The sequence below is a fragment of the Episyrphus balteatus genome, chromosome 2, assembly GCF_945859705.1.
Source record: "Episyrphus balteatus chromosome 2, idEpiBalt1.1, whole genome shotgun sequence".
Taxonomy (NCBI): domain Eukaryota; kingdom Metazoa; phylum Arthropoda; class Insecta; order Diptera; family Syrphidae; genus Episyrphus; species Episyrphus balteatus.
The window spans coordinates 113,784,893-113,812,702 of record NC_079135.1 but is presented as its reverse complement, the minus strand read 5'-3'; the positions used below and the strand labels follow the sequence as shown (position 1 = coordinate 113,812,702).

Below are 27,810 nucleotides of genomic sequence, written 5' to 3'. Positions count from 1 at the left end.
TATTCTCAATAGAGAGATTGGTCGTCAATGTCAACTGCACGTCCATCCATGACGAAAAGAGGGAACATGGAACATCATCATAAAAGCAAATACAATCAATTGTGGTTGGTGGCGCTGCTGTGGTGTTTTATAAAGGTAAAACAAAAAAAAATTTGCGGCAAAATAAACACCCTATCCTACCCTACGGACCGAAGGAAGGAACTCAGTTTACTTTCTACTTTACTTTACCTACTACACGGTTTTTCTGTTTTGATATGATGGTTAGTTTGCTTGGGGTTGGTGTCGGTTACGGGAGCTAATTAAAAAGAAAAAAATAAAAGATACATTTCACGCGAACAATAATAATAAAAAAACACTTAAAAACGAAAATTTTCTTTTGTTATTCAAAATTGAATTTTGAAGAATAAAAATAATTTGAATAACAGAATCAATGGGGGATTCAAAGGTAAGAATCTCGAAGTTCAATAGGTCATCTACAATTTTACCTATCAGCCATATTTTTAGACAGCACAATATTTTTTTGTTTAGTGTTACTAGTTCAGCGTCATGGTGATTGGAACTTTTTTAAGAGGCTTTAAAAGTGTGTTAAAAAACTCGATTTTTAGTCAAAAAGTATCAGCCCTATTCTGCTATCCATCGGGGGGAAAAATCGCTAAATATTCACCAATTACGATTCTGCTATTCATCGGGGGGAATCCAAACTCACGTCGCACGGTTGTCCAAAATGACTTATCTCGTTGCAAAAATCATAACTTTTGAACGGATTGAGTTAGCGGTACAATTTTTTTTTTTATTTGAAGGACATTTCTAGGGCTGTTATACCAATGAATTTCAATAAAATTATTTCACAGGGTGTTTCGGAATCATCGGCCAAAAACAGATTTTCTTTAAAAAAAAAGTTTAAATTAAAATTGGTATACCATTTTGTAGAAATCACTAATCCACATTTAAAAACAAAATTTCAAAAAAATACAACGTCACGTTTTCGAAAATTTTATTTTTCAAAAAAAAATTTCAAAATTTTTTTAAAAATCCAAAAATTATTTTTTTTGAAATTTTATTTTTGGCTTATATTTGAGTTATATAAGTGCTTCTTCACAAAAAGTTTCGTTGAAATCGAATAAGCCGTTTTGGAGAATATCGGATTTGAAAAAAACGGTTTTATGGCAGGTACCGTAAAAAATCCATTCGGTTCCATTCATTAAGCCGAATAGGGTATGTGTACCAATCAATTGTTGATTCAAAATAAAAATATTTAGCTGCGCATGCTTGCGCACTGCCGAGATTTTGTACTTTGAAAAAAAATGAAGGCAGAAGGAACAGATTTTCTTTAAAAAAAATGTTTAAATTAAAATTGGTATGCCATTTTGTAGAAATCACTAATCCACATCTAAAAACAAAATTTCAAAAAAATACAATGTCCCGTTTTCGAAAATTTTATTTTTCAAAAAAAAATTTCAAAATTTTTTTAAAAATCCAAAAATTATTTTTTTTGAAATTTTATTTTTGGCTTATATTTGAGTTATATAAGTGCTTCTTCAAAAAAAGTTTCGTTGAAATCGAATAAGCCGTTTCGGAGAATATCGGATTTAAAAAAAACCGTTCTATGGCAGGTACCGTTAATAATGATTTTCCAAAAAAATTTTTTTCATTAGAAGATAGACCTTGTTTTCAAACTTACATTTGAATTTTTTAAACAAAATCGTTGGAGCCGTTTTTGAGCAATTACAGCTTTACTGAAATTGGTGTATGACAAGTACCGTTATTTTTGGCCCAAAAAAATTAATTCCAAAAACACCTCTGGAGGGTCTCCAAAAAATGCTACATACCAAATTTGAAGTCAATCGGTCCATCCGTTTAGGATGTAGATCCTTATACAGACGCGTCGGTAATATCGGTAATGTTGTTCAGTATTCCAATAATCACGTGAATGAACTTGCTCCATACATTTGCAATCCGCATAAAAAATGTTGCGGATCTGTCACTTTTGTTTGTAAAAATAAATTCACCATCGTTGAAATTAAGCAAAATGCCACTTTTCATAAATTTTTAATTATTTCTTAACATTTAATCGGCTGCTTTTATTTTTTCTATGCAAATAAACACAAAAAAAATTTTTTTTTCCTTTCAATTTACTTCGTCGCCATTTTTTTTTTAATTTGACGTTCACCTGGACGTCAAATTGAGGGATGATAATGCAGTTTACCCGATGGATAGCAGAATGGCAAGGTAGAGTTAAAGTGAACCGAATGTGTGAATCGGATCTGAGATTCACGGGAACAGCAGAATAGGGCTGTATGTACCTAATCATGTTTCTCCAAGAAAACACATGTAATAACACTGTTTGTAAATCGCGAATGCATAAATTGTGATTACAACAAAATTGGAGCAGAAAAATATACTCCAAGGAACTTAAATTCAAAGTGAAAAGTTTTTACATACGCAAAAGTTTTGAAATATTTTGAGCTAAAAAATGTGCAAAGGGTTACGGGTAGAAAAATCCAAGTGGATGTTTAAGAAAAAACAATTTTCATTTTTTAAGTACCTACAAGTAGTACTCAGGAAAGAGCTAATTTCCAAATCTTTTCTTTTTGTGTGTAAAAAGTAATTCAAAGTCAAATACTTGTTTTTTGCAAATAACTTTAAAGGACCAATACTGTGGAGTGTTACCTAAAAAGGTTTTCTTTAAATTTCATAAATTTACATAAAAATATTTTTTATGTACCTAAATACTTTTTTCAAAGGTTTGGTTCTTTTAAAAACCAAAATTTAAACAAAAATCATGGACCAGTTTTCAAAAAAATGATTTTTATTTTATTGTAAGGAAAATAATTCTGTATAAAAATCATCAAAATGGTTCTATGACAGGTACCGTTAATAAAGATTTAAAAAAAAATATTATTTTTATTTAAAAAATACGCAATTGCATGCGACAGTATACCCACCATTTTTAATTAAGATCATTAGCCAAAAATATTTATAATATGTATTAAAATATGAATATTAAAAATGTTAATTTTCCTTCTAGGGATAAACTCAAAAACTCTGAATTGGCAAGTTTGAATAAAATCGTGGTAACCACTTAAAAGAATTCTAAACTTGTCCTAGTACTAAGAACATATTAAAGTGGGGCTTATTTTACTGTTTACTTTGGCAAATAAAGCCCTAATTTTAAAATTAAAAAAAAAAACAAAAATTTGTTTTACTTTGTTTTTACTTACTTTCTCGATTTCAATGAAATTTTTTTTGCAAAAACTCCTTTTACAGTGTTAAAAATAATAAATAAATACAAAATTGGATTCAAAAAAATTAATTTAAATTTTTAATTCAATTTTTCGAAAAAGGACTCATGAAATATTTTGATATTTTATTTTTATGTTTCCAAAAATATCCGCTATGATGACATACCAAGTTTTTTTTGGAATTTGTTTTAATTTATTTTATTAAGAATAATTTTTTAAGAATTAATATTTTTTTACAAAAAAGATTTACAAAATTTCCAAAAAATCTTTGTTTTAAGAGTAATTAAATTGCATACTTGGTTTGGAGTTAAAAACCTCCAGAAATTAAAAAAAAAAACAATTTAATTAAAAAAAATATTATTTTTTAGTTTCTTGTTAATTTTCTCATAAGATTAAACTAAAATATTCTTAGAAATAGAAATACTTAGCTACTTTTCACATAAGAACCGGAACGTGCTACCCATTCGTGCATTTATAACGCACTAGTTTACAGCCAAAATGGACACTCCATACCAACTTTTTTCTAAGGTTTCTAACTTTTTTTTATTTTACAGAACTTTTTATAGAAATTATTTTTATAGCAAGTTTCAGGAGCTTTGGAGCGTTTGCTGCTATCCAACACAGTTTAAAGAACTCATCAACTGCTATCAAGAGCTTTGTTATTTTGAGATATTTCATCAAGAGTCTTTACATACTTATATCGAGTTTGTTTTTTTTTTTTTTTGCAAATCTTAAACTTGCTCTTCAGCACTTGTATACATATATTGGAAGCTAAAATAATCTGTTAAAAACCTAGGATGCCCTTTCCAACGAATGTCTAATTATAATTTTTATAATATTTTATCAACATTCAAATTATAGTTTAACCGTTTAACGTTAAAACTTATTGCCCATTTACACGTGTATCAATTTTTAAACATCGTAACTTTGCAGGTTTATTTATTTTTATAGCATTTAAAAAAACTCAACTTTATTGGCTTTGACTTTGAATTATTTTTTTGTTCCGTATTTTGCCAACAGGAATATTTTATTGTTGCAATCGACCTCAACCTGCCATCATCAACCACCATTCATCATTCCATTGCATCTTTGCAGCCGAACCAAAGCAGCTGCAAAGAGCAAGACCCACAAATTCATATTATTCAAACGTTAACGAATCGATGCACAAAACAAAATTATAATGTCGATGACACCTTTCGGAAATGTGTTTAACCATTCACAGAAGGTTGATTTTTCCACTATCGTAAATGTTTTTTATTCACTAGATGTCGCTTCTTTTGTAATATAATACACAAACCAATTTACTAAACAACAAGGACTTAAATATTTTCATGTAAATTTAATGTTCGGTTTGATTCACTGTATTTTTTTCAGTATGTCACTAAAATATATAAATGTTTTTACTAGTATAACGTCGGAAGTGTGTGTCTTCTGTTTGTGATGGCACGTAACTGAACATTGATCGCTAGAAACCGTTTTTCAGTGTTTGCAGATCTGCTCAGTGGCATCCGTCACACTCCTGTTCGCCCAGTAATTCTCTGGTAGATTTGTTGGGAATGTTACGCCGAACTCCCGATGCATGGCGGCGGGCCAAACGCTCGGTTAGCAGGCAACGTTGTTTCCAATACCTCGTTGCCTGTGTGAGGTCAGCGACATTCCCAAGATTTGCCACTTTCAAAATTTCTTGGTTAAGTAAATTGTAGCTTAGCTTCGGATTTTCGTAAATTTGCTGTTCAGAACACTTCCATAACAGTGGCATTGCCGAGCAATTTGCCCATTTTTTTTTTCTTTATTTTCTTTGTATATAAATTTGATGCAGTGTAGAAGCAGAAGGTATTAATGAGTTAATGAGGTGTTTGACATCAGTAAGTAGTCAACAGTGCATTTTGTCGTTTGTGAATTGTGATAAAAGATAAAGTATGAAATTTTCGTCATTAATGTTAAGTATAAAGTAGTTAGGTAAGATGCTTCAAAATATTTTTTTTCACAAAGAACAACTGGACAATTGAAAAAACAACTAAATCGTCAGTGAATTAAAGTCAACTTGCATCCCTATTAAGGGATTAGATTAGAAGGAACATAACAGACACTGGGGCGTATGTGGAACTTTTTTGTATACAAAATATATAATGCAATTTTTGCTTTTACTTTATAAATAAAATTATTAAGTGATTGAGCGAGTTGACCTTTCAAATGGTTTTATTCATTGGATGCTCTGTTATACTATCAAAAAGATTTTGTGGAATCTACTTTTATAACCTGCGTATCCCAAACCTTGAAGCCATGATTTTTCCAGAGGGCTTCAATTGATTCTTAGTCTTATTAAAAACATAAATGATACTTTTATAAACTATTGTTCTTAAAAACCAAAAGTCCTCCTTCAAAATAATCTGCGAGGTTTGGTCCTTTTGTAGTCAAGACTTTAATCGCAGCTAGAAAATAAATTATATCCGTAAAATAATTTTGTCCCTCCAATTCACTTGCTAACTCAACGATAGCACAATGACCCGTTTTTAACCAATTTTGGTATAATATTCTCTAATGAATGTCCAAAAAATATGAGCAAAAAAAAAATTCTTCCAATATTTTTTAATAAGCATTCTAAAAAATAATTTTAGCGGCACCTGACAAAATCTGTCGGCATTTCAAAAATCAGGATAGTAATATCGGGAGTTCGAATAAGCGGGATTTTAGAAATAGCGATTTTCAGAAAGCAATATCTTGGGAAACGGAATTTTAAAACTTTTTTCAGGATTTTTGAAAAATGGGATTTCAAAAAGTGGGAACGGGACCTGACAGAATCTGTCGGGATTTAAAAAATCGGGATAGTAATATCGGGAGTTCGAATAAGCGGGATTTTAGAAACAGCGATTTTCAGAAAGCAGTATCTTAGGAAACGGAATTAAAACTTTTTTCAGGATTTTTGAAAAATAAGATTTCAAAAAGTGGGATTCCTATACGTTCCCGGGAATCATAACTCTACCACTTATCATGCTTCAACTAAATGCTGGTATTTTTGCATTTGCTTTTACCAGGAGTTTTTAGCTGAATATCTATTTGTTGTACACAAACCAATACTCTCCGACGATAGGTTTTTCAAAACAACACAACAAACATTGCATTGATTCGATTATATTATTTAAACTATACAGAATTCGAATTTCGAGAATTTTGCCGACTCACCTTTTTCTAAACCAGCGTCAACACTGACATAAAATAGTGAAAATGTTAAAGTGAATATTTATTACTATTAATATCTGGGATTTAAATTAAAGTAAAACAGAGAAGAAGCGCTATACTTCTAATGTTTTGAAGTATTTTATTTTTTGAAGTGAAAACTTCTTTAGTATCGTAGTGATTTGAAACAAGATGAAACGAAAACGCGACACGACTTCAACTTGTTATAACTTTTTTGTTTTAATAGATAGATGTACTGTAGATAGGTAATTAATTAAATTATAATTGTACAAAATTTCAATTAATTTCATATTCAAAATTCGGAGATAACGGTAAAAAGATGTTCTTTTCCAACACACGTTATATCTTTTGATCTAGTGCACATAAAAATTTGATTTAACTTTAATACGCATGCTGATAACATAGCCTTTTATTTGATGTATCACACATAACGGTACGTGCTCTACAAGTTACACAATCTTAAATTGAAAAAATTGAAAAATACCTCAAAACACCTGTGGAGATCTGTTGGTGTACCGTAATCTCAGTCTGGAAATTCGACATGGTTGACTTTAAAAAATTCTAACTTCTCTTGTAGACATCTTTGAAATAAGATTTATACATCATTATACAAGGTGAAACAATAAGCTTTCACATGGTTTAAAATTTTTTATAGGTTGTCAAACAAAAAAATTGAAATAATAGCATGAGAACATAAAAATAAATGTTTTTGATGAAATTTCATCGAGTTTAAAAAATTCTAGCTCTTTTAGTCCAGTAATTTATTACAGAAAAATGCACAAGGCAATATTTGTAGATAATTTTATGACGAACAGATTTTCTATAGACCCCTATTGACCTCCGAGCAACAGGTCACGAGATATATGCGAAAAACTGTTTTTCGTGACCTTTTGACCTCTATAACTTCTAACGCGGACGCGATATCAATGTCGATTTTTCACAACTTCATTACAACGCCGCACAGTGCGGCACTCCTTGGACAAAAAGAAAAAAAAATATGTGCGATTTTTACAAAAGTAACGGTTACATTATATAGTCTAATAACCAAACCATTGTAAAACAAAACTTTTTTCTCATTGGGCAGAATAGTTTTTCGGCAAAGTCTGTTGCAACTATGCATTGGCAACAAGAAAAATTTATTTTAGTCAGTCTGGTTTGGTAAGTCCGAACGATTATTTTTCTTAATAAGTACGGTTAACAGTTAAACAAAAAATTTTTTTTGGGTTATCAAGAAGGTATAATGTTTTATTATATAAAAAATTTTGGAAATCAATTGGAGGTTTTAAAATTTTTTTTTTGTAATTTTGAAAATAATCATTTAATTTCCTTTTTTTGGAAAAGTTCAGAAACTTTGAATAGACGTAAAAAATTAGCGGGTCAAAATATCCTCTAATTTGTACAGAAACGCATACACTATATGTTTGGCTATGTGCTACTGTATAAATTTACTGCTACAAACTGCTACACTATTTTTAATGATTTTTTAAAAGCGTAGATCAAACCATAAAAAACATTTTTGTGTAAATAAAAGTTTTTTAAATTTTTGTTTTATTTTAATTTTTCGACATCTGTCCCGTATAAGATAAGAACAATTTAAGGAGTGATTCTTGGGTTTATTCTAAGAAAAAAATTGTTTTACAGTAACGTTCTATCTACAAAGTTGCTACCACGTTACGATGATTAAAGAAAACGATTACTTTTATATACCTTTACTCATATTAATGATGATTTCTCTGTTAAAACAATTGGTATAAGCAAAGTTAAGATTTTTAGAAAATATGTTATTTATTCTAACTGCGTTTAAGAAATTTTGATATCTTTTTTGATTGCTCAGATATTAATTTTTAAAGTCTGTTCATTTTTTCTTGCCCATGATAATTTTTGACTGAGGCCAATATTCTTCGAGAAATGTGTTTTTAACAAAGCGTTTGATTTATTTATTTTTATGTAGGAAGCAATAATAAACAAAAATGTTATACACAAGTTTACCAAAAAACTTATATGTACATTTTATGATACTTAGGAAAACCTGCACCAGAAAAAATCTTATTTTTTTTTATTAAGTCTTAAAATGTTAAGAAAAAAATGTTTTTTTTGTTGTTTGAGATAATTTTTATTTAAAGTGCAGTTACAAAAAATATTTAAAGTCCCTTCCTTGATTTGGTAAAAGTTAGGTCAAAGCATTGCATTTTTATAAGTTTCCATGAGAGTTTTCAAATTCTGAGAGCCTTATTTATAACTACTCTTTGAACATAATACTTCAGGGTAAAAGCATAGACTATATATTATATAGTCATGCAAAACTCATGTGGTTATATAGTATATAACCACATGAGTTTTGCGGTAAATATGAAGCATTATGTTATTCTATATTGCAAAAACTTGAGTCAGTATAAATTTTTAAAGATATTCAATAAAGCAAGGAACATGATTTTTTTGCGGCATCCCTTGTACAAAAGTAGCGGCCTTTTTGCTCTAGCAATCAAATCAAAAAAGAAAAAAAAACACTTTTTAGCAAACAGTACTGGCACAAAATCAACTGCAACTGCATAAGCCAAACAAAAGGAAAATAATAACTTAGATTATCCCTCATCAGAGAAGAATTTCCGTATTTTAAAAATATTTATGAAATCAAAATTTGTGTTTTATCTTAAGAAATTCTATGTTAAGCTAATTTTGTACAAATAAATAGTGAAATGTACCTATAAATTGAAGAAAATGATTTTTGTCCAAATTTTCTTCAAAAGGCCGCACTGTGGCGCCGTAACGAAGGTCTATACCAAAATCGAGCCCAGTAGGAATTTTTCCGCAGATTGGGGTAAAAAATGTCTAAAATTACTGGGCTATTTTTGTAGATGTCTTATAGACTTGATCTATATATATATTTTTAGCTAAGACAATAAGCTTTCAGATGGTGTATGTTATATGTTGTTAGGGAAGAAAATGGATTTAATAGCGTGAGAAGATAAAAATACGTGCTTTTCTAGCTCTTTTTGTAGATAGATGTCTCATAGACCTGATCGATATATATATTTTGAGCTTAGACAATAAGCTTTCAGATGATATAAAATTTATATAGGTTGTCATATAAAAAACATGGATTTGAAGGTGATAGAATAAAAATAGGTAAATTTTTTTTGCAAGAAAAATGATTTTTTAAGGTTTCACTTCTACCACGTGTGAATTGCACACATGATTTTTTTTATTTAACAAAAATGTATTATCATTAATTTTTTATCTAATTTTTAGCTAATCAATCATGAGCCCAAAAAACGAGTGAATTTAAAACACCTCTCCAACGAAGAACGACTAGATTTTATAAATTCATTTGATCAAGTGTTTTGTGATGTCGATGGTAATTTATTTCAAATTATTATTTTATTTAATATTTTTTTATATTGATGTTTATATTTTAAAGGAGTTATTTGGCAAACAACTCAGGCACCAATTCCCGATGCTGGAAAAGCGATAGAATATTTGCGTAGTATTGGTAAAGATGTAATTTTTGTTACCAATAATAGCATTCGTGTTATTGAAGATCAACTTTTGAAACTCGAACAAAACCATGTAATTGCCACAAAAGTAAGTTGATCTTTTCAAATATTAACTTGCGATATTATATCACCCAGTAATATCAATCTCTAGGAACAAGTAATTCATCCTGCTCAATCTATTGCGGATTACCTCAAAGAAATTGAATTCGAAGGATTAATTTATTGCATTGCTTCAGGACCATTCAAAAAGACTTTGAGATCGGCAGGTTTTGAAGTTACAGATGGCGTAAGAAAAAATGGACACGTTTTTCGATATTTTTTAAAAAATAATTTTTAATCTTATTTGCAGCCAAATAGAATGTTAGAAGAAACAATTCAAGATTTAGCAGTAAATATATTTTGTAATGATCCGGTTAAAGCTGTTGTTATCGACGTGGATTTCAATTTGTGCGTAGCTAAACTCATGCGGGCGCATAGATATCTTAAAAATCCAAATTGTTTATTCCTTGGCGGAGCAGCTGATTTAATAATTCCCTTAGGAACAAAAGACATCATAGGTAAAATTAATTTAAATCCTAGCAAAAACAAATATTTATTCTAATTTTTTTTTTAAAACATTTTTAGGGCCAGGTCCATTCATAAACGTCGTTGAACAAACAACAAAAAGAAAAGCTATAGTTCTTGGTAAACCTGGAGTAGCTTTAAGTGATTTCCTGAAAAAACGCTACACTATCACAGAACCAAAAAAGGTGCTCTTCATTGGAGATACATTGGGTAGTGATGTTAAATTTGGCAACATATCAGGATTTCAGACGTTAGTTGTACTCAGTGGTGGAACCACACGTGATGATTTATTTAATGAACTTCCTGAAGATGAAACTCCTGATTTTTACGTCGATAGTTTAGCTGATTTGAACAATTTTATCTAATGGTGAACCAAAGAAAATTAAACAATTAGACAAATATTTTAGTTGCAATAGTTTTTTTTTTTTTATTTTAAAATAAATTGTAATAAACCTGATAAAAAGTTATTGAATGAATTTCGAAAATATCAATTTTGTATGTGTACGTACCTATCGCCAATTTCAGGAGATAAAAACTGCTGAACAAAGCTTCAAATATTTGTACAACTAGTATTGTACTATTTCTCAACTTGGAGCAAATTGTAGAGTTGGCCTCAACTTGAGAATTGAAACTGAAGTTGAAGGTTTGTTTTTTTCCACAAGCTAAAATTTTTTTCAAGATATTCTATTATTGAATTTTACAATATCATTGATATAAAAAAGATAAGCAGTTTTTAACAAACCACTTTGGAGAAGGTTAAAAAGTTTTTAATATTGTAATTAAAAATATTTTAGTTTTGTTTTTTTTTTTTTATGTTTAAGACATTTTATTTATATTAATTAAATAGAGTCCTGAAGAAGGGTATATCCATTACCGAAACGTCGACTGATTGAAATAAGAACGAAATCAATAAAAGACCTATAGCACACAAAGCTAGTAGAATTTATTCACGCAAAAGGAATATTTACAATCAGTAATATATCCTGTCCCGGAATGAGATAAGAAAAGTTTGAGGGATGATTCTTGGGTATATTCTAAGAAAAAAATTTTTCAAATTCAATCCTAAGTGATTAAACAAGACCTCAAACCCACTTAGGATTGAATTTAAATTCTATAAAAAAAGGTCACGAAGATAGGAATAGTCTAAGAGCCAGGAGCAGATTTCTTGCGTGAGAGGTAACCGATTCATATGAATGTCAGAGGTAGCGTGGGTCATGGTGATGACGAATACCTTAGTCTGCCTGTGTTTATTTGGGGCGTTGTCGAGAAAAAGCGCATCAAAAGTACCATTTTTCTGAAAATCGATTTAGTGAGGGTAACCACTTAAAATTTATTGATAACCAACGCACATAGGGGTATTTGCCAGTTTTACGCGGACAAAATTATTTTTCCGGTTTTACTTCATCGACAAGGTAAAAACTTGTATTTAGTACCTGAATTAAGTATTTTAACTGTGGATTTCAATAAAAACATTTTTCTTTCAAAACCAATTTTTGATTAAACAAAAAAGTGTCAAGAATGGACCCAAATGGTCTATCAAAACGCTTATAAATGGAGTTTTATTAATGGTATCGACAAGATAAAGGTCTTAAAATTTAGGAAAAATTATAAGAAATCAGGTTCTGTAATTCAAGAAGTTGAATCTTAAAAAAAAAAAAAACTAAATATGGATGCATGAAAAAAAGGTTAGAGTTTTAAAAAGCCTAAAACGTTTAAAAGGAGCAAATGTGTCGAAGTTGCACTTAGTTGCAATTTTTTTTTGCAGATTCAATATACGAGTAGATACGAGTTTAACCTTTAGAAAACATTAAATTTTATGACACAATAATGTGAAATAGTATAACTTTTCACAGAAAGAAAACTATTTTTACGTTTAATTTATACTAAGATTCAACTTATCACTTTTTTATTTATAAAGTAATATAACATTAAGATACAGCATCTAGTAGACAGTTTCGTATCTCTATATCAATATTCCATAAAAACATTTTTCTATAGCCACTTAAAAAAAAAGTACTTACATAAGCACTGTCGCTAAAAAAATATTTTTTTCTTTGGGCTGAAAACTTTGAACTCTAGACTACTGCTGTTAATCATCTGGAGTGATAAATCATTTCAAAACTATAAGAAAATGCTAAGCAGGTTATCTACTTTTAGTAGGATGTTAATTTTTTACGTTTGGATCAGTTTAAAATTTTGTCTTTTGTCCGCCTAAATTTATCAAATACCCCTATGTGCAACGCCACATACTCACTGATAACAAATATACCAATGGCAGACATTTTAAGTGCGGCCAAACCCCCGGCAGACTGTCCCGAAAATGCGTTTTTTTGGCGTTTTTAGACTTTGGGGTAACCACCTAAAATTAATCGCATCCTGTAGCGGTGGACTCCCTGATAACAAAAACACCCATGGCAGACATTTTGAGTGTGGCCAAACCCTCGGCAGACGGTTTTGAAAATGCAGTTTTTCTGAAAATTGATTCAATTAGGGTAACCACTTGAAATTAGTCGCATCCTGTAGCGGTGGACTCCCTGATGACAAAAATACCCATGGCAGACATTTTAAGTGAGGCCAAACCCCCGGCAGACGCTCCCGAAAATGCAGTTTTTCTGAAAATTTATTTATTTTACTTTTTCACATAACTCGCGTATTATTGGACCTAGCAGAAAAAATTGTATAGCAATCTTAAAGATAATTGAATTTCCTACAGAATATGTTAAATAAGTTTTTTCGATTAAACCTTCGGTTTAAGAGGTAGGGTGGTTTTTTTGAAGCAAGCCAAAGGGTGATTTTCTTATTTTCGTCATATCTCTTTTATTTGAGCTTTTTTAAAAATTAATTTGAAGTAAAAGTTGTAGATCTTTTTATTACCTTCATTTATTACATTAACGGTTTTTGGATTTGACAGACCGTTTTCGATCTGTAGGAAAAAAACTTCAAAAAGTTTGCAATTTTTTATATAGGAAAAACGTTCTACATAGTTCAGGGTAATTTGCAATAGATGTAACAAAAAACCTAGGCGTGTAGGTTGCATTCAGGCAAGAAAAAAATCTTATAGTTTTAGGCGGGGAGGGGCAAAAAGATTGTAATTTTTTATATAGGAAAAAGCTTGACTTTTAGAAGAAATGCTATTCTTTTTAACTGCATTTAAAAAATGTTAATATCTTTTTTATTATTTTTAAAGGTAATTATATTTTTCTTACCCATGATAATTTTTGACTTTGGGGCCGATTTTCTTCGATAAATGTAAAATAAACAAAATGTTTTATAAATTTGTTCTTATGAAGAAAACAATACCTAATGAACAAAAAAGTTGTTTACTAGTTTGCCAGAAAACTCATAGATTTTAAGATATTTAGGAAAACCTGCACCAGGTAAAATCTCTAAAAAATGTGTTTTTTTGCTTTAGTCAAAAATGGGTAAGAATTAAAAATTTATTTTTGTAGTTTTAGTTTATTTCTGTTCAACACCTAGTTACAACAATTATTTAAAAAGTGCTCCTTGATTTTTACTTGCCATATAGGTACTATAATATATCAAGTTATGCATTCCTACAAAAAAAAAGTTGAGATAACATTTTTCCATGACATTACGATTGTAGACAATGCCAAAAAAGTGGGTCCCGGAAGTCCGTCTGTCAGTCTGTCAGTCTGTCAGTCTGTCAGTCTGTCAGTCTGTCAGTCTGTCAGTCTGTCAGTCTGTCAGTCTGTCTGTCTGTATAAGGAGCTACAGCCTAAACGGATGGACCGATTAATGTCAAACTTGGTATGTAGCGTTATTTGGCTACTCTCCAGAGGGTTTTTTGGAATTATTTTTTTTGGACCAAAAATAACGGTACTTGTCATATAACGATTTTAGTAAAATTGAAATATCTCAAAAATGAAAATCATTACACCGGCACACAAAAAAAAAAAAAGTGTCATGAACCTGAAACCAGACCTATCTTTCTATATGTTTTTGGGCACGCTGAATCCGAATTTGAAGTCCGTTTGGCCCCATCACCCTCCAGTTTTGAGCTGTGAGTGCATTTTGTTTGAATTTTTATGACTTTTTTGGAGTTTTTTGCATTTTTCTCAAAACTGAAGGGTGACCGGGCAAAACGGACTTGAAAATCGAATTCAGCGGTCCCAAAAACATATAGAAAGATAGGTCTGCTTCCTGGTACATGAAACGTTTTTTTTTTTGTGTGCCGGGTAATGACAGCGACATGTCGCGACAGTGCTAGCACACAAAAAAAAAGTTGTATGAACCAGAAACCAGACCTATCTTTCTATATGTTTTTGGGACCGCTGAATCCGAATTTCAAGTCCGTTTTGCCCGGTCACCCTCCAGTTTTGAGAAAAGTGTAAAAAAGACCCCAAAAACTACCTTTTTTTGAGTATTTTGCATATTACTCAAAACTGGAGGGTGACAGGGCCAAACGGACTTGAAATTCGGATTCAGCGGGTCCAAAAACATATAGAAAGATAGGTCTGGTTTCTGGTTCATGACACTTTTTTTTTGTGTGCCGGTGTTATTAACGGTACCTGCCATAAAACCGTTTTTTTCAAATCCGATTATCTCCCGAAAGTGCTTATTCGATTTCAACGAAACTTTTTGTGAAGAAGCATTTATATAATTTAAATACAAATTAAAATTTCCTAAAAAATAATTTTTGGATTTTTAAAAAAATTTTGAAAATTTTTTTTTTTGAAAAATCAAATTTTGGAAAACGGGACAATGAATTTTTTTGAAATTTTGTTTTTAGATGTTGATTAGTGATTTCTACAAAATGGCATACCAATTTTATTTTAAAACTTTTTTTCCAAAAAATTATTTATAAAAAATTAGTTAAAAAAACGGCTCTAACGATTTTGAAATTTTTTTTTCTAAAAATGCATGTTAACATAACAATCAAAACTGCATACTTGTTTTGGAGGGCAATTTAATTTCAGATTTAATTTTATTTTTTTTTTTAAACGAATTTTATTTTTTTTTCCAAATTTTTCCTAAAAATTTAAGCAACTTTAACTCTAAGAGCAAGTTCGTGCGACCCTGTCGTGCATTTTATTTGTGCTTGATAGAGTCCGTTTTTTTTTTTTGATTTATTAAATAAATTTATTCAAGTAAAGAAAACGGACCTTAGTCCTTAAAACATTTGCAAATTTTGATAATTTTCTATCAACTGTTAAAGTTTTACCGAATTTTTTAGTAAAACATTTCAAAATTACTTGTAATACATATGTCAATATTTTGTATGACAACATTAAAAATAATTATAAAGTTTTTTTCGGTACTTCCTGGGCTGAATTATGAAAAGTATCAATCAATTTTTAGAGTGGGGATGATTTATGTACAGTTGTGTTCAAAATAATAGTAGTGGCTGCATCAAAAAAACATTTTTTATAATTACGGTGCTTCTACGGTTAAAAATTTAGTTTCTTTGATGTCAAAGTTTGTAACGGTCAATTACTGATAAATGTATCATAGTTTCAAAATGAAAAAGAAGGTTCCAAATAATTTTTCATTGACTTTTGGTTGTTCTTTCTAATTTGACCTGTTCAAAATAATAGTAGTTAAAGTTATTTTTGAAGAATTTAAAAGCGGTTTATAATATAGAATATTTATTTTTGGTTTAAAAGTAAGTACTCATATAATATGAACAATTTTTCAACAAAAAACGATTTGTTTCGGTTTTAATCTATTTAAAGTTCGAAGAGCAAAACACTGCAGTTCGGATAACGGAAACTTTTACGAAAGCTGCTTGAAGAAGGGAAAACCTACTTGGAAATTCAAGGTTATATAAGGATGCTCCCCTACAATGGTAGCCAATGCAATAAACTCAACGAAAAACCCGAAACGTGCGGTAGAAAAAGAAAAAAGACCGTCGTAGATGACAGGCGTATTGTCCAGATGAGCAAAGTTGAGCCTTCTGCATCGTCGTTTCAAATCCAGAAGGCTTTAAGCCTGGATTGCAGTGCAGTGAACATTCGGAGGCGACTGTTAGAGACTAATTTGTACGCTTGAAGTTCACATAAAGTACCGCTGTTAACAAAGAAATATGTTAAAATACTAAAATTTTCGACCCTCCATGTTTAACTTTTTCCGTCGTATACTTTGGAACATATTCCGTATTGGGTGGACGTCGGACGTATTCTGGAGATCCAGTACCACCAAAGAGGACAAATTTGCTCGCATCAGTAAACAATATGTTACGCTATTACTTCGCTGGCCAGTTTATGTAATCTTTTACAAACTGGATACGCTTTTTAACATGTTTCACAGAACTTTTCGTGGACTTCAAGCGTACAAATTAGTCTCTAACAGTCGCCTCCGAATGTTCACTGCACTGCAATCCAGGCTTAAAGCCTTCTGGATTCGAAACGACGATGCTGAAGGCTCAGCTTTGCTCATCTGGACAGTACGCCTGTCATCTACGACGGTCTTTTTTCTTTTTCTACCGCGCGTTTGGGGTTTTTCGTTGAGTTTATTGCATTGGCTACCATTGCAGGGGAGCATCCTCATAAGACCTTGAATTTCCAAGTAGGTTTTCCCTTCTTCAAGCAGCTTTCGTAAAAGTTTCCGCTATCCGAACTGAAGTGTTTTGCACTTCGAACTTTAAATAGATTAAAACCGAAACAAATCGTTTTTTGTTGAAAAATTGTTCCTATTATATGAGTACTTACTTTTAAACCAAAAATAAATATTCTATGTTATAAACCGCTTTTAAATTCTTCAAAAATAACTTTAACTACTATTATTTTGAACAGGTCAAATTAGAAAGAACAACCAAAAGTCAATGAAAAATTATTTGGAACCTTCTTTTTCATTTTAAAACTATGATACATTTATTAGTAATTGACCGTTACAAACTTTGACATCAAAGAAACTAAATTTTTAACCGTAGAAGCACCGTAATTATAAAAAATGTTATTTTGATGCAGGCACTACTATTATTTTGAACACAGCTGTATGTATTTCACAAAAACTACAAAAACTGAAGAAAAAAAAAATAATTTAACGCAAGAAGCAAACATTTCGGGAACTTTTAATTTTTATTACTAAACAACTCTTTTTGATCAAATTTAAATTTTTCAGGAGGGGAAATAAAATTTCATAAGAGCTTTTTTTTATGTAAAACACACATTTTTAGAGCACGCAAACACGATTTGGGTAAACACGTTGAAGATTTAAAACTCACAGTTGTTTGTTTTGAGGCGTACCCAAACATACCTACATATGTAAATCTAATGATATAGATTTGAATATTTTGTTTCATTTATTAAGAAACTTTTTAGCCTGTGTAGTCATTCATGAAAATTCAGCCGTTTTCGAAATAAGGGACACCCTAACAACATATATGCACACTATTTATGTTGAAGATTTAAAAACGTTCAACATTATCCTTTTCAATCCTAATCTTCATCGATATAAATACTATACTATCAATTTAATAAAATTACAAAAGAAAGTACAAAGGTTGTTTCTATTTGCTTTAATTTTTTAACTTATCGATAGAATTGTCCTCTTTACTATCAAAATGAGGCTACACGATTCCCTCTATACAACTAACAAAACTCAAAGCTACACAAAGCAACTACTGTTTTCTGCAATTGATCTGTAGTTGATTTTCCAATTTCCGTATTATTCCCCTATAATATATGGGTCAGATTTTGTTATTCCAGACTTTTATGTCCGATAAAAATACTGACAGCTTCATTAGAATTATTTTTTCGACATATGCACGCACATGTACATGTTTTGATTTTATATGAACAAGTTTAACTTAATTTGGTTTATGAAATTTTCAAAGAAGATTTCTACCAGTTGGGAATTATGAATCAGTGAATTTTTTTAAGAAGATCGTTAACCTTCTCATTGTAATCAATATATCCTTTATGCAGCTTAGCATAAACAAATCTACCGGCAGATCAGATAACTCTTTTTAAAGCCGCAAAGGTGAAGCAGATGACTAACGAGGGTCAGAATAATTGTATGTTATGTCTATACTTTATTATATTAAAGGTTTCTCGCGGTTAATACGAAAAGATATCAAATGATATTTCAATAAAGAAGCTTAAAAGCTTGATTATTATAATAGTTAATGACAGTTTAAAAAGTTATATCTGTTTCGGATACGCTGTAGGCTGTTATAGAAACTTTGAAAATTTTATAATATTTGAATTGAATTTAATCTGAACCCTGGAATTGTGGCAATGAGTAAAATTGCTTTAACATTTTAAAGTACATATTTATTACTCGCCTAAAGCTGGAATTTGTATATTTTTTTCATTAATTTTAATTTAGTTTTTTTCACATTTAAATTAAGTGTTATAATTTGTTTTAATGAAAAAAAGAATGGAATACATCTACAATTTAAAAAAAATCACGTAATTGCTCTTTAAAGCTTAATACGTACATACATATTTACAATTTGATAAAAGAAAAACTGTAATAATTGAACTATATAATAATACAAAATAAAAACTACTAAGCTCTTTAAAATTGTCAAAAAAGTGGGTCCGATTTTTTTCAAACTTGATTGTCATAAATTTTGAAAGATTTGACCTAAAATACACTCCTGCTCAAAATTAACGCACACTTTTTTTTTCTTTAGTTATACCCCTGCATCTTGTTTGAAATGGCTTTAAAATTATTTGTTGTATTTTTTTGTGTTTGCTTATTGTTTAGCAAGTCAGAAAAATGCTAAATTGCAACAGTATTATTAACCAAAAAAAAGATAAACCAAATTTAGCAATTCAAGGTCTGAAAACTGATATTAAAATAATTTTTGTTTTTTAAGAAAAAAAATTTAAAAAAATGGAAACGCGTGACAGTTCTTTCCAATAATTTTATTCAATACTTGGCATTGTCTCCTCTAGCGCATATGGTAATTTGGAGTCGTCTATTCATTCCACGAATTAAGTTTTGAAGGTTTTGTTGTAACTTTTCTTTCACTGCAGTTTTCTGGTAATCAAGAATGCTTGGAGGTTAATTTCGGCCGCAAATGCATTTTTTTCAACATTTCCTAGACATGTTCTATTGAATTAACATCCGGATATCTGTGTGGTCAATTCAAAGGTGGCATATTTTAATCATGAAGATATTCTCAAACCACTCTAGCATGCATTATCGTCCATCAGACTGATTTGTGGACCAAATCTAGGGGTGATTGGAACCGCATGCTGTTCGAGAATATCAGCCAAGTATCTTTGGGTACTTAAATTAGGTCTAGGAGATCTCACTAACTCCGTAGGTGTTGTGAGGCAGAGTTTACTCCATGAAAATTTATGACTCATCTCTAAAAGGTTCGCGGGTTGACAGATAGACTTCAGCATACCTCTCCAAATCTTCCCCACAAACATTTTATTCCATACCTAATTAATTAATTTCTAACATTAAATTTAACGGTACTAACTACTCTAACGAATTCGTTGACATTTTTTAGAGTAATTTCGCAAATAAGCTTGTAACGGCACCTTTCATAGATCCGGTTTCTTAATTTCTGACTAACTCGTACACGATTCAACCGATTTCACAGAAAAATCGCATGCAAAAGCGTTTTAGTAGACGTAAAATTAAAAGATGTACAATTTTCTTGAAAAACACATTTTTTGATTTTTTTTTAAATATCAATTTTTTTTTGAAAACCCAATTTTTTGATAACAAGGTAGTGGCGCACTTAATTACGGTTATTGTGATTTTGAAGTCCTGTATGGACTGGCACTGCCTTGTAAATAAACAAAACAAAAATTCAAAAAGATGTAAGAGAGAATTCTGTTTTTATTATTTTTTGTCACCACTGTAATTCTTTATTGCAATATTTTAAGATCAAGTTGTGAGACACGCTTTTTCGTGAATGCAGGTAGTGTTCATCGATTTATAAGACGTTATTACGTCAAAAATTCCTAATGAGTTGAGTAGAGAAATGGCACTATAGTTTTCATGACGATTCGGAACACAATTTTTAAAAATCGCAAAATTGATTGCTTTATAAAGCTCTAATTGGGAAACAGGGGTCGAACTATGGCATACGTTCGTTAACGTATGGTTGCTATGTGTCCCTATCTTTTTCTACTGATTAAATAGAGAGAGCAATAGTCAAAACGTTAACGTGTGATCGTAATCGTGTGCCGTTATACGACCTAAGGTTCATAATTATAAATTCGAATGAAGGACTCAGCCCTTTATTTTATGAATACAATAGTAGAGTTTTTATAAAGTTCTATTGTAGTTTGATCTATACCCAGAGCTTTATTATTTTTCAGGTTATGAAGTACTCCCTCTCAACTTACATTTAAACTATCGTAATTAAATTTATTGTTGACCTACAAATTCTGAAGTTATTATACAATTTAAAAATAACTCAGAGAGCCTTTCGAAGACTTATGAGTCCAAAGGGAATCCCCTATTTACGATTTACTACTTAGTTAAAAATATCGTCTAGATAAGGTTCCTCTCTGTTTGGGAATGGTAAACAGACCTTATAATAGAAGATATCTGTGACTTGTGATATAAATGTAAAGTAATTAATATCTTATACTTTATACAGCTATAAATTATATACCTAACTGGTACCCATATACATATATATAAAAATTTGTGTACCTTAATGCCTACTCATCATTTTAATTTTGTTTTTAACTAAAAATAAACCATTTAATATCGAATAACGTTACATTTGTTACAATTAATTATTTATTATCTTCAATTAGAAAGCAAGAGGAAAAAAAAAACAGTCTTTGCCTCCCTCGTAAAAAATTGATTCCGTTTATAGTAAAATAGGTACATCGTGCCATTTTATCATACTTTTGGGACAAAAACTAGCTAATTTTATAAAAATGTTTATATATTTCCGATTTGATAATATGATATTTTATCTTAAAAAGAATTGAGAAGTTTTCAAATCAGATGATCCTAAGAACATTTTTTGTTGTGGAGCAAGAATTTAACTTTCAACAACTTTCTTTGATCATTCATTTCTTTTCGAATAAGGAACCATCCTCTTTTTAGAAGCAGATCTGGATAACATTTCCACAGTTAAGTTTTAGTTTCAAAAAATCTGTCTTCTGTTTTCAAATTCTAACCGACTTCTATAATAAATCCTCTCACTGTCTTCAAATCAAACGAATTGCTGGTTTAAGTTCGATGAAATTAATCTATCTGTCCACGTTTGAGTACACGTTGCAGTCTCATTATTTTCCCATATAATAATCTTACAAGAAATAAATAAACTTTTCGTTCAAAAATAATCAGAAGAATCAGTTTTGTATCAGCTGTGGCTGTAAGTATTGTATTTCCATTTATCAATCGTATTTACCTTCTCTAGAATAATTAATATTATATCAGAGCTTTAAGTTCATCAGAAAAGGTATCAGTTTTTTTTGCATTATCAATTTATTGCAAGGTGTTTACTTAATTTGTGTTAAAGGCATTCATCGTTTCAGTCGCGAAAAATCAGTATCGGCATTTGGTTGTTGATCATTAAATTTCTATATTTATTAGAATTTTTGTTTTCAAAAATAAAACCGATTTCATCCAAGTAAAAATGGCAAGTTACTAAAGTAAACTAAAAAATTCTCGATCATTTTTATTATGTCTTCTTTTTTTAAATTAATGTGGGCGTTCGAGCGTTGTAGGGGTTTATGAATTAATGCATTCATCATGTCCATTTTGTATGTGGGAACTAAGAAAAAATTCGAATTTATTGGCATGTCGCATGCCCAACATCCAGAATCCAGAGCTTTCTTCAGACTTAGAAGAAGAATGTTTGTTGATTTGAAATAAACAATTCGAACCATGAATATCGCTGTCTTCCTGTTTGTTATTTTAATAAATGTGCTCGTCCAACTTAGTTTGGGGATTCATTCGGTTGGTAGTACTTACTTTTTGTTTTTGGATTTACTCAAAATTTATTCAAAAAGATTGTTTTTTTAAAAAAAGTGAAAGAAAGAAAATTGCAATCTTAATCTTTATTTTTATAAATATTGATGATTAGATTAACAAGAAAGATAGAAAATTCTTTGTTTGTTATTTTCAAAAAAAATTCAAAATTTTAAAAATTTGATAAAAAGTGAAAGTGTTGTTAAAAAGCGCAGAAATCAGTTTTTCGAGTATGGATTTAAGAACTTTGATACTGCCCCTTGTCCATAAGTGTACCTAATTAAAAAATATTGTTTAATAAACTGGAACACTTTACATTACAAGTGCTATTATCAGATTTCTTGTTAATTCTATGAATCAGTTGAAGTGAAGAGTGAAATTTAGTTGAAAGCAAACAAGGATCATATTACAAAACTTGTTTCATCTCATATTCGGGGCAAAAGCATTCAAATTAAATGTCAATCTGTTAGAGTTTACAATCTAGATAAGATTGCTAAATAACAGCTCTTTCATGTTTCCGATTTTGTCTCCTTCCGTTTTTAGCCTTACTGTTAATAATGGCTCAAGAATCTGTTTTTTTTTTTTTACTAAAAAAAAATAATGTCAAGTTGAAAAAATGCAAGTGAGAAAAAAAGTGCGAGTTTGTAAGGGAAATGTATTTTGTTCGAAAAAATCTCAATTTTGAGTTTCGCAGAAAATTAAATTTTTTTAAATTGAAAATCTGAACCTTTAAAGAATTTACCAATCATACATTATGTTTTACATAATAGTGTGATTGCTCCCAAAGTCAAGTTACAGTTTATAAAACTTGCTCAAAGGTGTGCTTTCTGACCTTATAAATTTCTATGGAATCTTTTTAAATCTTGATTTTTTTTCTTTTGATAAATTTAATATTTAAAAAAATTAATTTCAATCTTTTTGCCTACACCTGAAAATAAAAAATACCAACCTTCGATATCGAAAAACTTGAAAAGTAAAATGAATGATTCTTACTCTTATGGTAAAAATAGGGAAAATTATAATTTAATTTATTTCTGTAAAAAAAATACATAAAATATGTTTTTATAATAAATGAAACTCCGTTCTTAATGGTTTGGATCCCAAAACGAAGTATGCCATCTGATTTCTTGTGTGAAAAGGAATTTTTAGAAAAATAAAATATTGATAATCGTTAGTGCCGTTTTTTTTTTAAAGTAATTTTTATGTAGGTTACCTATAAAATTTTCGAACATTTTAAAAAAAAAAATTGGTAGGTATGTCATTTTGAAGACATAATTAATTAACAATTAAAAACGAAATTTCGAAATATTTCACTAACCCGATTTCAAAAAATTGATTTTTCAAAAAATGTAAATCCAAAAATGTGTTCTTTGAAAATTTTCTAAAATATCAATATTACGGTTACGTACTTAAAAACTTTTGCATTTTCGTTGAAATCGGGTTAGTCGTGTTAGAAATATTCAAAAATTAAAAAAGCGGTTATATGACAGGTACCCTTAATCACAGTACAAAAAATGTGTTTTTTTTTTTTGATTTCAAAAGTTTGGTCTTATTTGTAACATTGCACACAAAATCATTAAATCAAAATCGTTAGAGCCGTCTTGATTACTAAGATGTATATTAGGGTGCTTGTTATATGGTCAAAAAAATCTTTTTTTCGATTTTTTAATGGGACACCCCTGCATTATGTTCTTCCATATAAGCATAGTATATGGTATTTTTTTCCGATTTTAATATTAAAATTTAGGGGTCGCTACCATTCACTAAAGATTTAAATAAAAAAAAGGTCAATTTCAAAAACATTTTTTTAGTTACTATACAAAGTACGCTTAAGACCCGATTTTTCAATCTTCTAATAAACAGTCAGTTAACTGTCTGTCGAATAAAGATATTAGGCTCATAAACAATCAGATGAAATCATTGAATTTTTTAATTAAGAAAGATCACTCAGTTAGCTATTCTACAGAATAACACAAAAAAAATGTCAAATTCAAAAATATTTAAAATTAAACTTCATTTTTATTCCGCTGTATTAGTAAAGTAACTAAAGCAGATTATTAGGGAACCCGGCCGAACAGCTCTGATTTTGACGATTTTTTTTTCAAACGTAGGTAATTAAAAATACTTTAAAGTCTATAGATTAAAAATTGCCGATGTTGCCGTATTGTTTTTTAAAATTAACATTAAAATTTTTTTGAACAAAACCATTTTTTTTGCTTAAATTTCAAAAAACAAATGATAGCAAAAGATTCTCTAGGTAATTTAAGAGAAAAAAATATTAGGGAGTAGAGAACAATCTTCCATCATTTAAGCGATAAATGCAATTTTCTCACAATCTGACTTCAAACACAAAAAAAATATTTTGAAAACAACGGCAACACCTACAATATTTTAAAATACATTTTTAAAAAGCCAGAAGCTCATACTTATCTCTTAAATTTAAATCCACTAAATTTAATTAAACTCAGAATTTAAAAAAAAAATGTTATTAAAAAAATTTATAAATGACTTTTCCAAACTTTTTCTAGTAAAATATGAATTTATTTTACACAAAAATTTTTGGCCATAAATATTATCAGTTGAATTCCGAAGCAGAAAAGGTAATATATATCACACTTTTGAAAAAAAAAAAAAAAAAATTAAAAAATACTTCAATTTCAATTGGTTTTTTTTGATAAAAACTGAATTTTTGCATCGAAATAATTAATTTTCTCAAAGACTTTGGTAAATAAGAACTTTAAATTTTTGCTATTTAACTTTCAACAGTAAGGGCTATTAAATAAATAAAAAATAATTTCATGTTTAGATGTTGAACTTTGAAAAAAAAAATAAGATACCTACATTTTTATTTCAAAAAAAAACTTTTATTAAAAAAAGTTCTTCGAAAATTAAATACTTTTTAATTTTTTTCATAAACCGTAATACATATTGACATTTCATTTTATAATTTCAAATCATAATAAATGCGGCCAAAAACATTTGAAAATAAATGCATTTTATATTACGAAAAAAGTTTTAAAAACGACATGTTAAAATTTTATCAATAATTTTTTTTTTTTTTTCAAAAATTTGAGTTCAATTACCATTCTTTCAAAAGCCCTTCATTCAACTAACTTAGTTTTAATTTTACAAATATGACTAGGCTTCTAGCTTTTTAAAAATGTATATTTAAATTTTGTAGGTGTTGCCGTTGTGTTCAAATATTTTTTTTTTGTGTTTGAAGTCAATTAATAAGAAAATTGCATTCCCTCACTCCTGTATATTTTGTATCCTTGAATTTCATAGACAATCTTTTGGCATCAATTAATTTATGAAATTTAAGAAAAATTTTTGAAAAAAAATGTATTTTGTTCACAAAAATCTTTAATTACATTTAAAAAATCAAAACGGCAACACCGGCAATTTTTAATCTATAGACTTTAAAGTATTTTTAATTACCGACGTTTGAGAAAAAAGACCATCAAAATCTAAGCTGTTCGGCCGGGTTCCCTAATATTGCCAATTTTTGAGCTTTAGTTACTCCACTATATTTTTATCAAAATTTCTTTCAAAACAGTTGGGTGGGTATACCTTTTTTGTACTAAAACAAGTGTTTTACGGTATTCAAAATAAAAATACTTTTCAGATGGAACATTCTCATTGCAAATATAAATACAGAATCTTAAACGGTTCACCACCACACTTCATTTTTTGTCATTTTTGATTTAAAATTTTTTAGATAATCTCATTTAAAATTTTGATCTCAATGAGGGTTTTGTAATTATTTTAGACCACACATCGATTGCCGAAACCTCGTCATATTTTGGACCTGAGCCCTGAGGAAAAAATCGAATTTATTCAGTCAATTGATTTGGTGCTTTCGGACATTGATGGTGAATATAAACTTATACAAAAGTTTCAAACTTATCCAAAATATAATTGGAATTTTATAAGGTGTTGTTTGGAATGTTGTAACTGGTGTTGACGGAGCTGCCGAAGGATTCAAGTCATTAATCAAATCTGGTAAAAAAGTATTTTTCGTAACAAATAACAGTGCTCGAAGTGATGAAGCTTGTGAAAAGAGCTTCAAAGATGTCGGACTCGAAGTTAATAATGTAAGATCATATTTTTTTTCTCACTAAAGTATAGTTCTTTTTATTACCTATTTTGATCAATCTTGTTGAACTTTCGTCCTTTTAGTCAGATATCATCAGTCCGGCGAAAAACGTTGTCAAATATTTGTTAAGTATAAATTTTGACGGCCTGATTTATTGCATTGGAACTGATGTGTTCAAAGGAACTCTTCGAAAAGCTGGTTTTAGAGTTATCGATGGAGTAGGTGTCCTTAAACTTTAAAGTTATCTACAAACTTGATTGTTTTCTGAATATGTATTTTTTTTACAGCCAACAAAAATTTTTGAAGAAAGCTTCTCCGCATTAGCTCGACACATTTTTGACAAAGAACCAGTTCGTGCTGTAGTCGTTGATGTTGACTTTAATCTTTCAGGTGCTAAGATGATTCGTGCTCATCAATACCTAAGGCATCCAGATTGTTTACTAATTGGTGGAGCAACTGATTTATTTTTGCCAGTAACAAAAGATATACAAATTCTTGGTGAAAAGTTTATTTTTTCTTAATTGATAGTTGATTAACTTTTAATTTTGATCACCAGGTCCCGGTCCATATGTCAAGGTTTTATCAGAAGCTAGTGGGAAAACACCCATTATTATGGCGAAACCTGGCAAACAGCTAGCAGACATGTTAATTGATCGGTTAGATATTCAAGACAAGAGTCGGGCTATAATGATTGGTGATATGTTGGAACAAGATATTGGATTTGGCAAGGTAGCTGGACTGCAGACATTACTTGTACTATCTGGAGGATGTACAAAGGAGCAAATGTTAGAAAATACAAATCCTGATATTCATCCTGATTACTATGCCGATAGTATGTATGATTTTGTTAAGTTTTTCGAAAGTTCGAAATTGTAAAAAGTGTTATTGCATTTATTCTAAGCTTTTAAGTAAGAAAGACCTAAAGTATATACAAAAAAAAAATAAGTGTCATTTGTTATATTTTCTAAGAAAACAATAATTCGACTGATGTAAAGATACATTATATCAATAAAATGTGTCTTACTTCGATAAATTATTTTTTTTGTATTTTGCTTTGTTTGAAGATATCACTAGGGCCCTTCATGGGAAGCAAATCTTTTAGATTACAGCGATGAAATTTGAACTTTGATCGTCAAAAAATATAGAAATAGCGCATAAACTATAGGCCGAAAAATAAAATTAACAAAAAATATTTCTGATTTTGTATAGTGATTTTCTCGAGTTTAATGATCTTACGAGTAGTTCCGATGTCATATATTTATTTCCAATCATTTGAAATATCACGAGATATAATTAAGAAAGAATTTTTAAAAAATTAAAAAACTTTAGAACCGTAAAAACAAAACAATAT

The 27,810-nt window shown here is 29.6% G+C and overlaps 1 protein-coding gene across 1 annotated transcript; it reads left to right on the top strand.

Moving 5' to 3' along the window:
* The first annotated feature begins 32 nt into the window (after window positions 1-32).
* On the top strand, window positions 33-27,373 carry LOC129909670 (uncharacterized). The gene is made up of 12 exons (XM_055986744.1): window positions 33-135; window positions 9,690-9,795; window positions 9,859-10,022; window positions 10,086-10,220; window positions 10,284-10,491; window positions 10,559-10,860; window positions 22,271-22,351; window positions 26,133-26,235; window positions 26,297-26,457; window positions 26,543-26,677; window positions 26,747-26,957; window positions 27,016-27,373. Exons 1-12 carry the CDS (start codon window positions 49-51, stop codon window positions 27,333-27,335), a joined length of 2,013 nt encoding a protein of 670 aa, XP_055842719.1. The 5' UTR covers window positions 33-48; the 3' UTR covers window positions 27,336-27,373.
* Window positions 27,374-27,810: the final 437 nt, after the last annotated feature.

Coding starts and splice junctions, on each gene's coding strand:
- LOC129909670 (XM_055986744.1), top strand. CDS start 49: ATGACGAAAAGAGGGAACATGGAACATCATCATAAAAGCAAATACAAT. Junction 136..9,689: donor TGCTGTGGTGTTTTATAAAG/GTAAAACAAAAA, acceptor TCTAATTTTTAG/CTAATCAATCATGAGCCCAA. Junction 9,796..9,858: donor AGTGTTTTGTGATGTCGATG/GTAATTTATTTC, acceptor TATATTTTAAAG/GAGTTATTTGGCAAACAACT.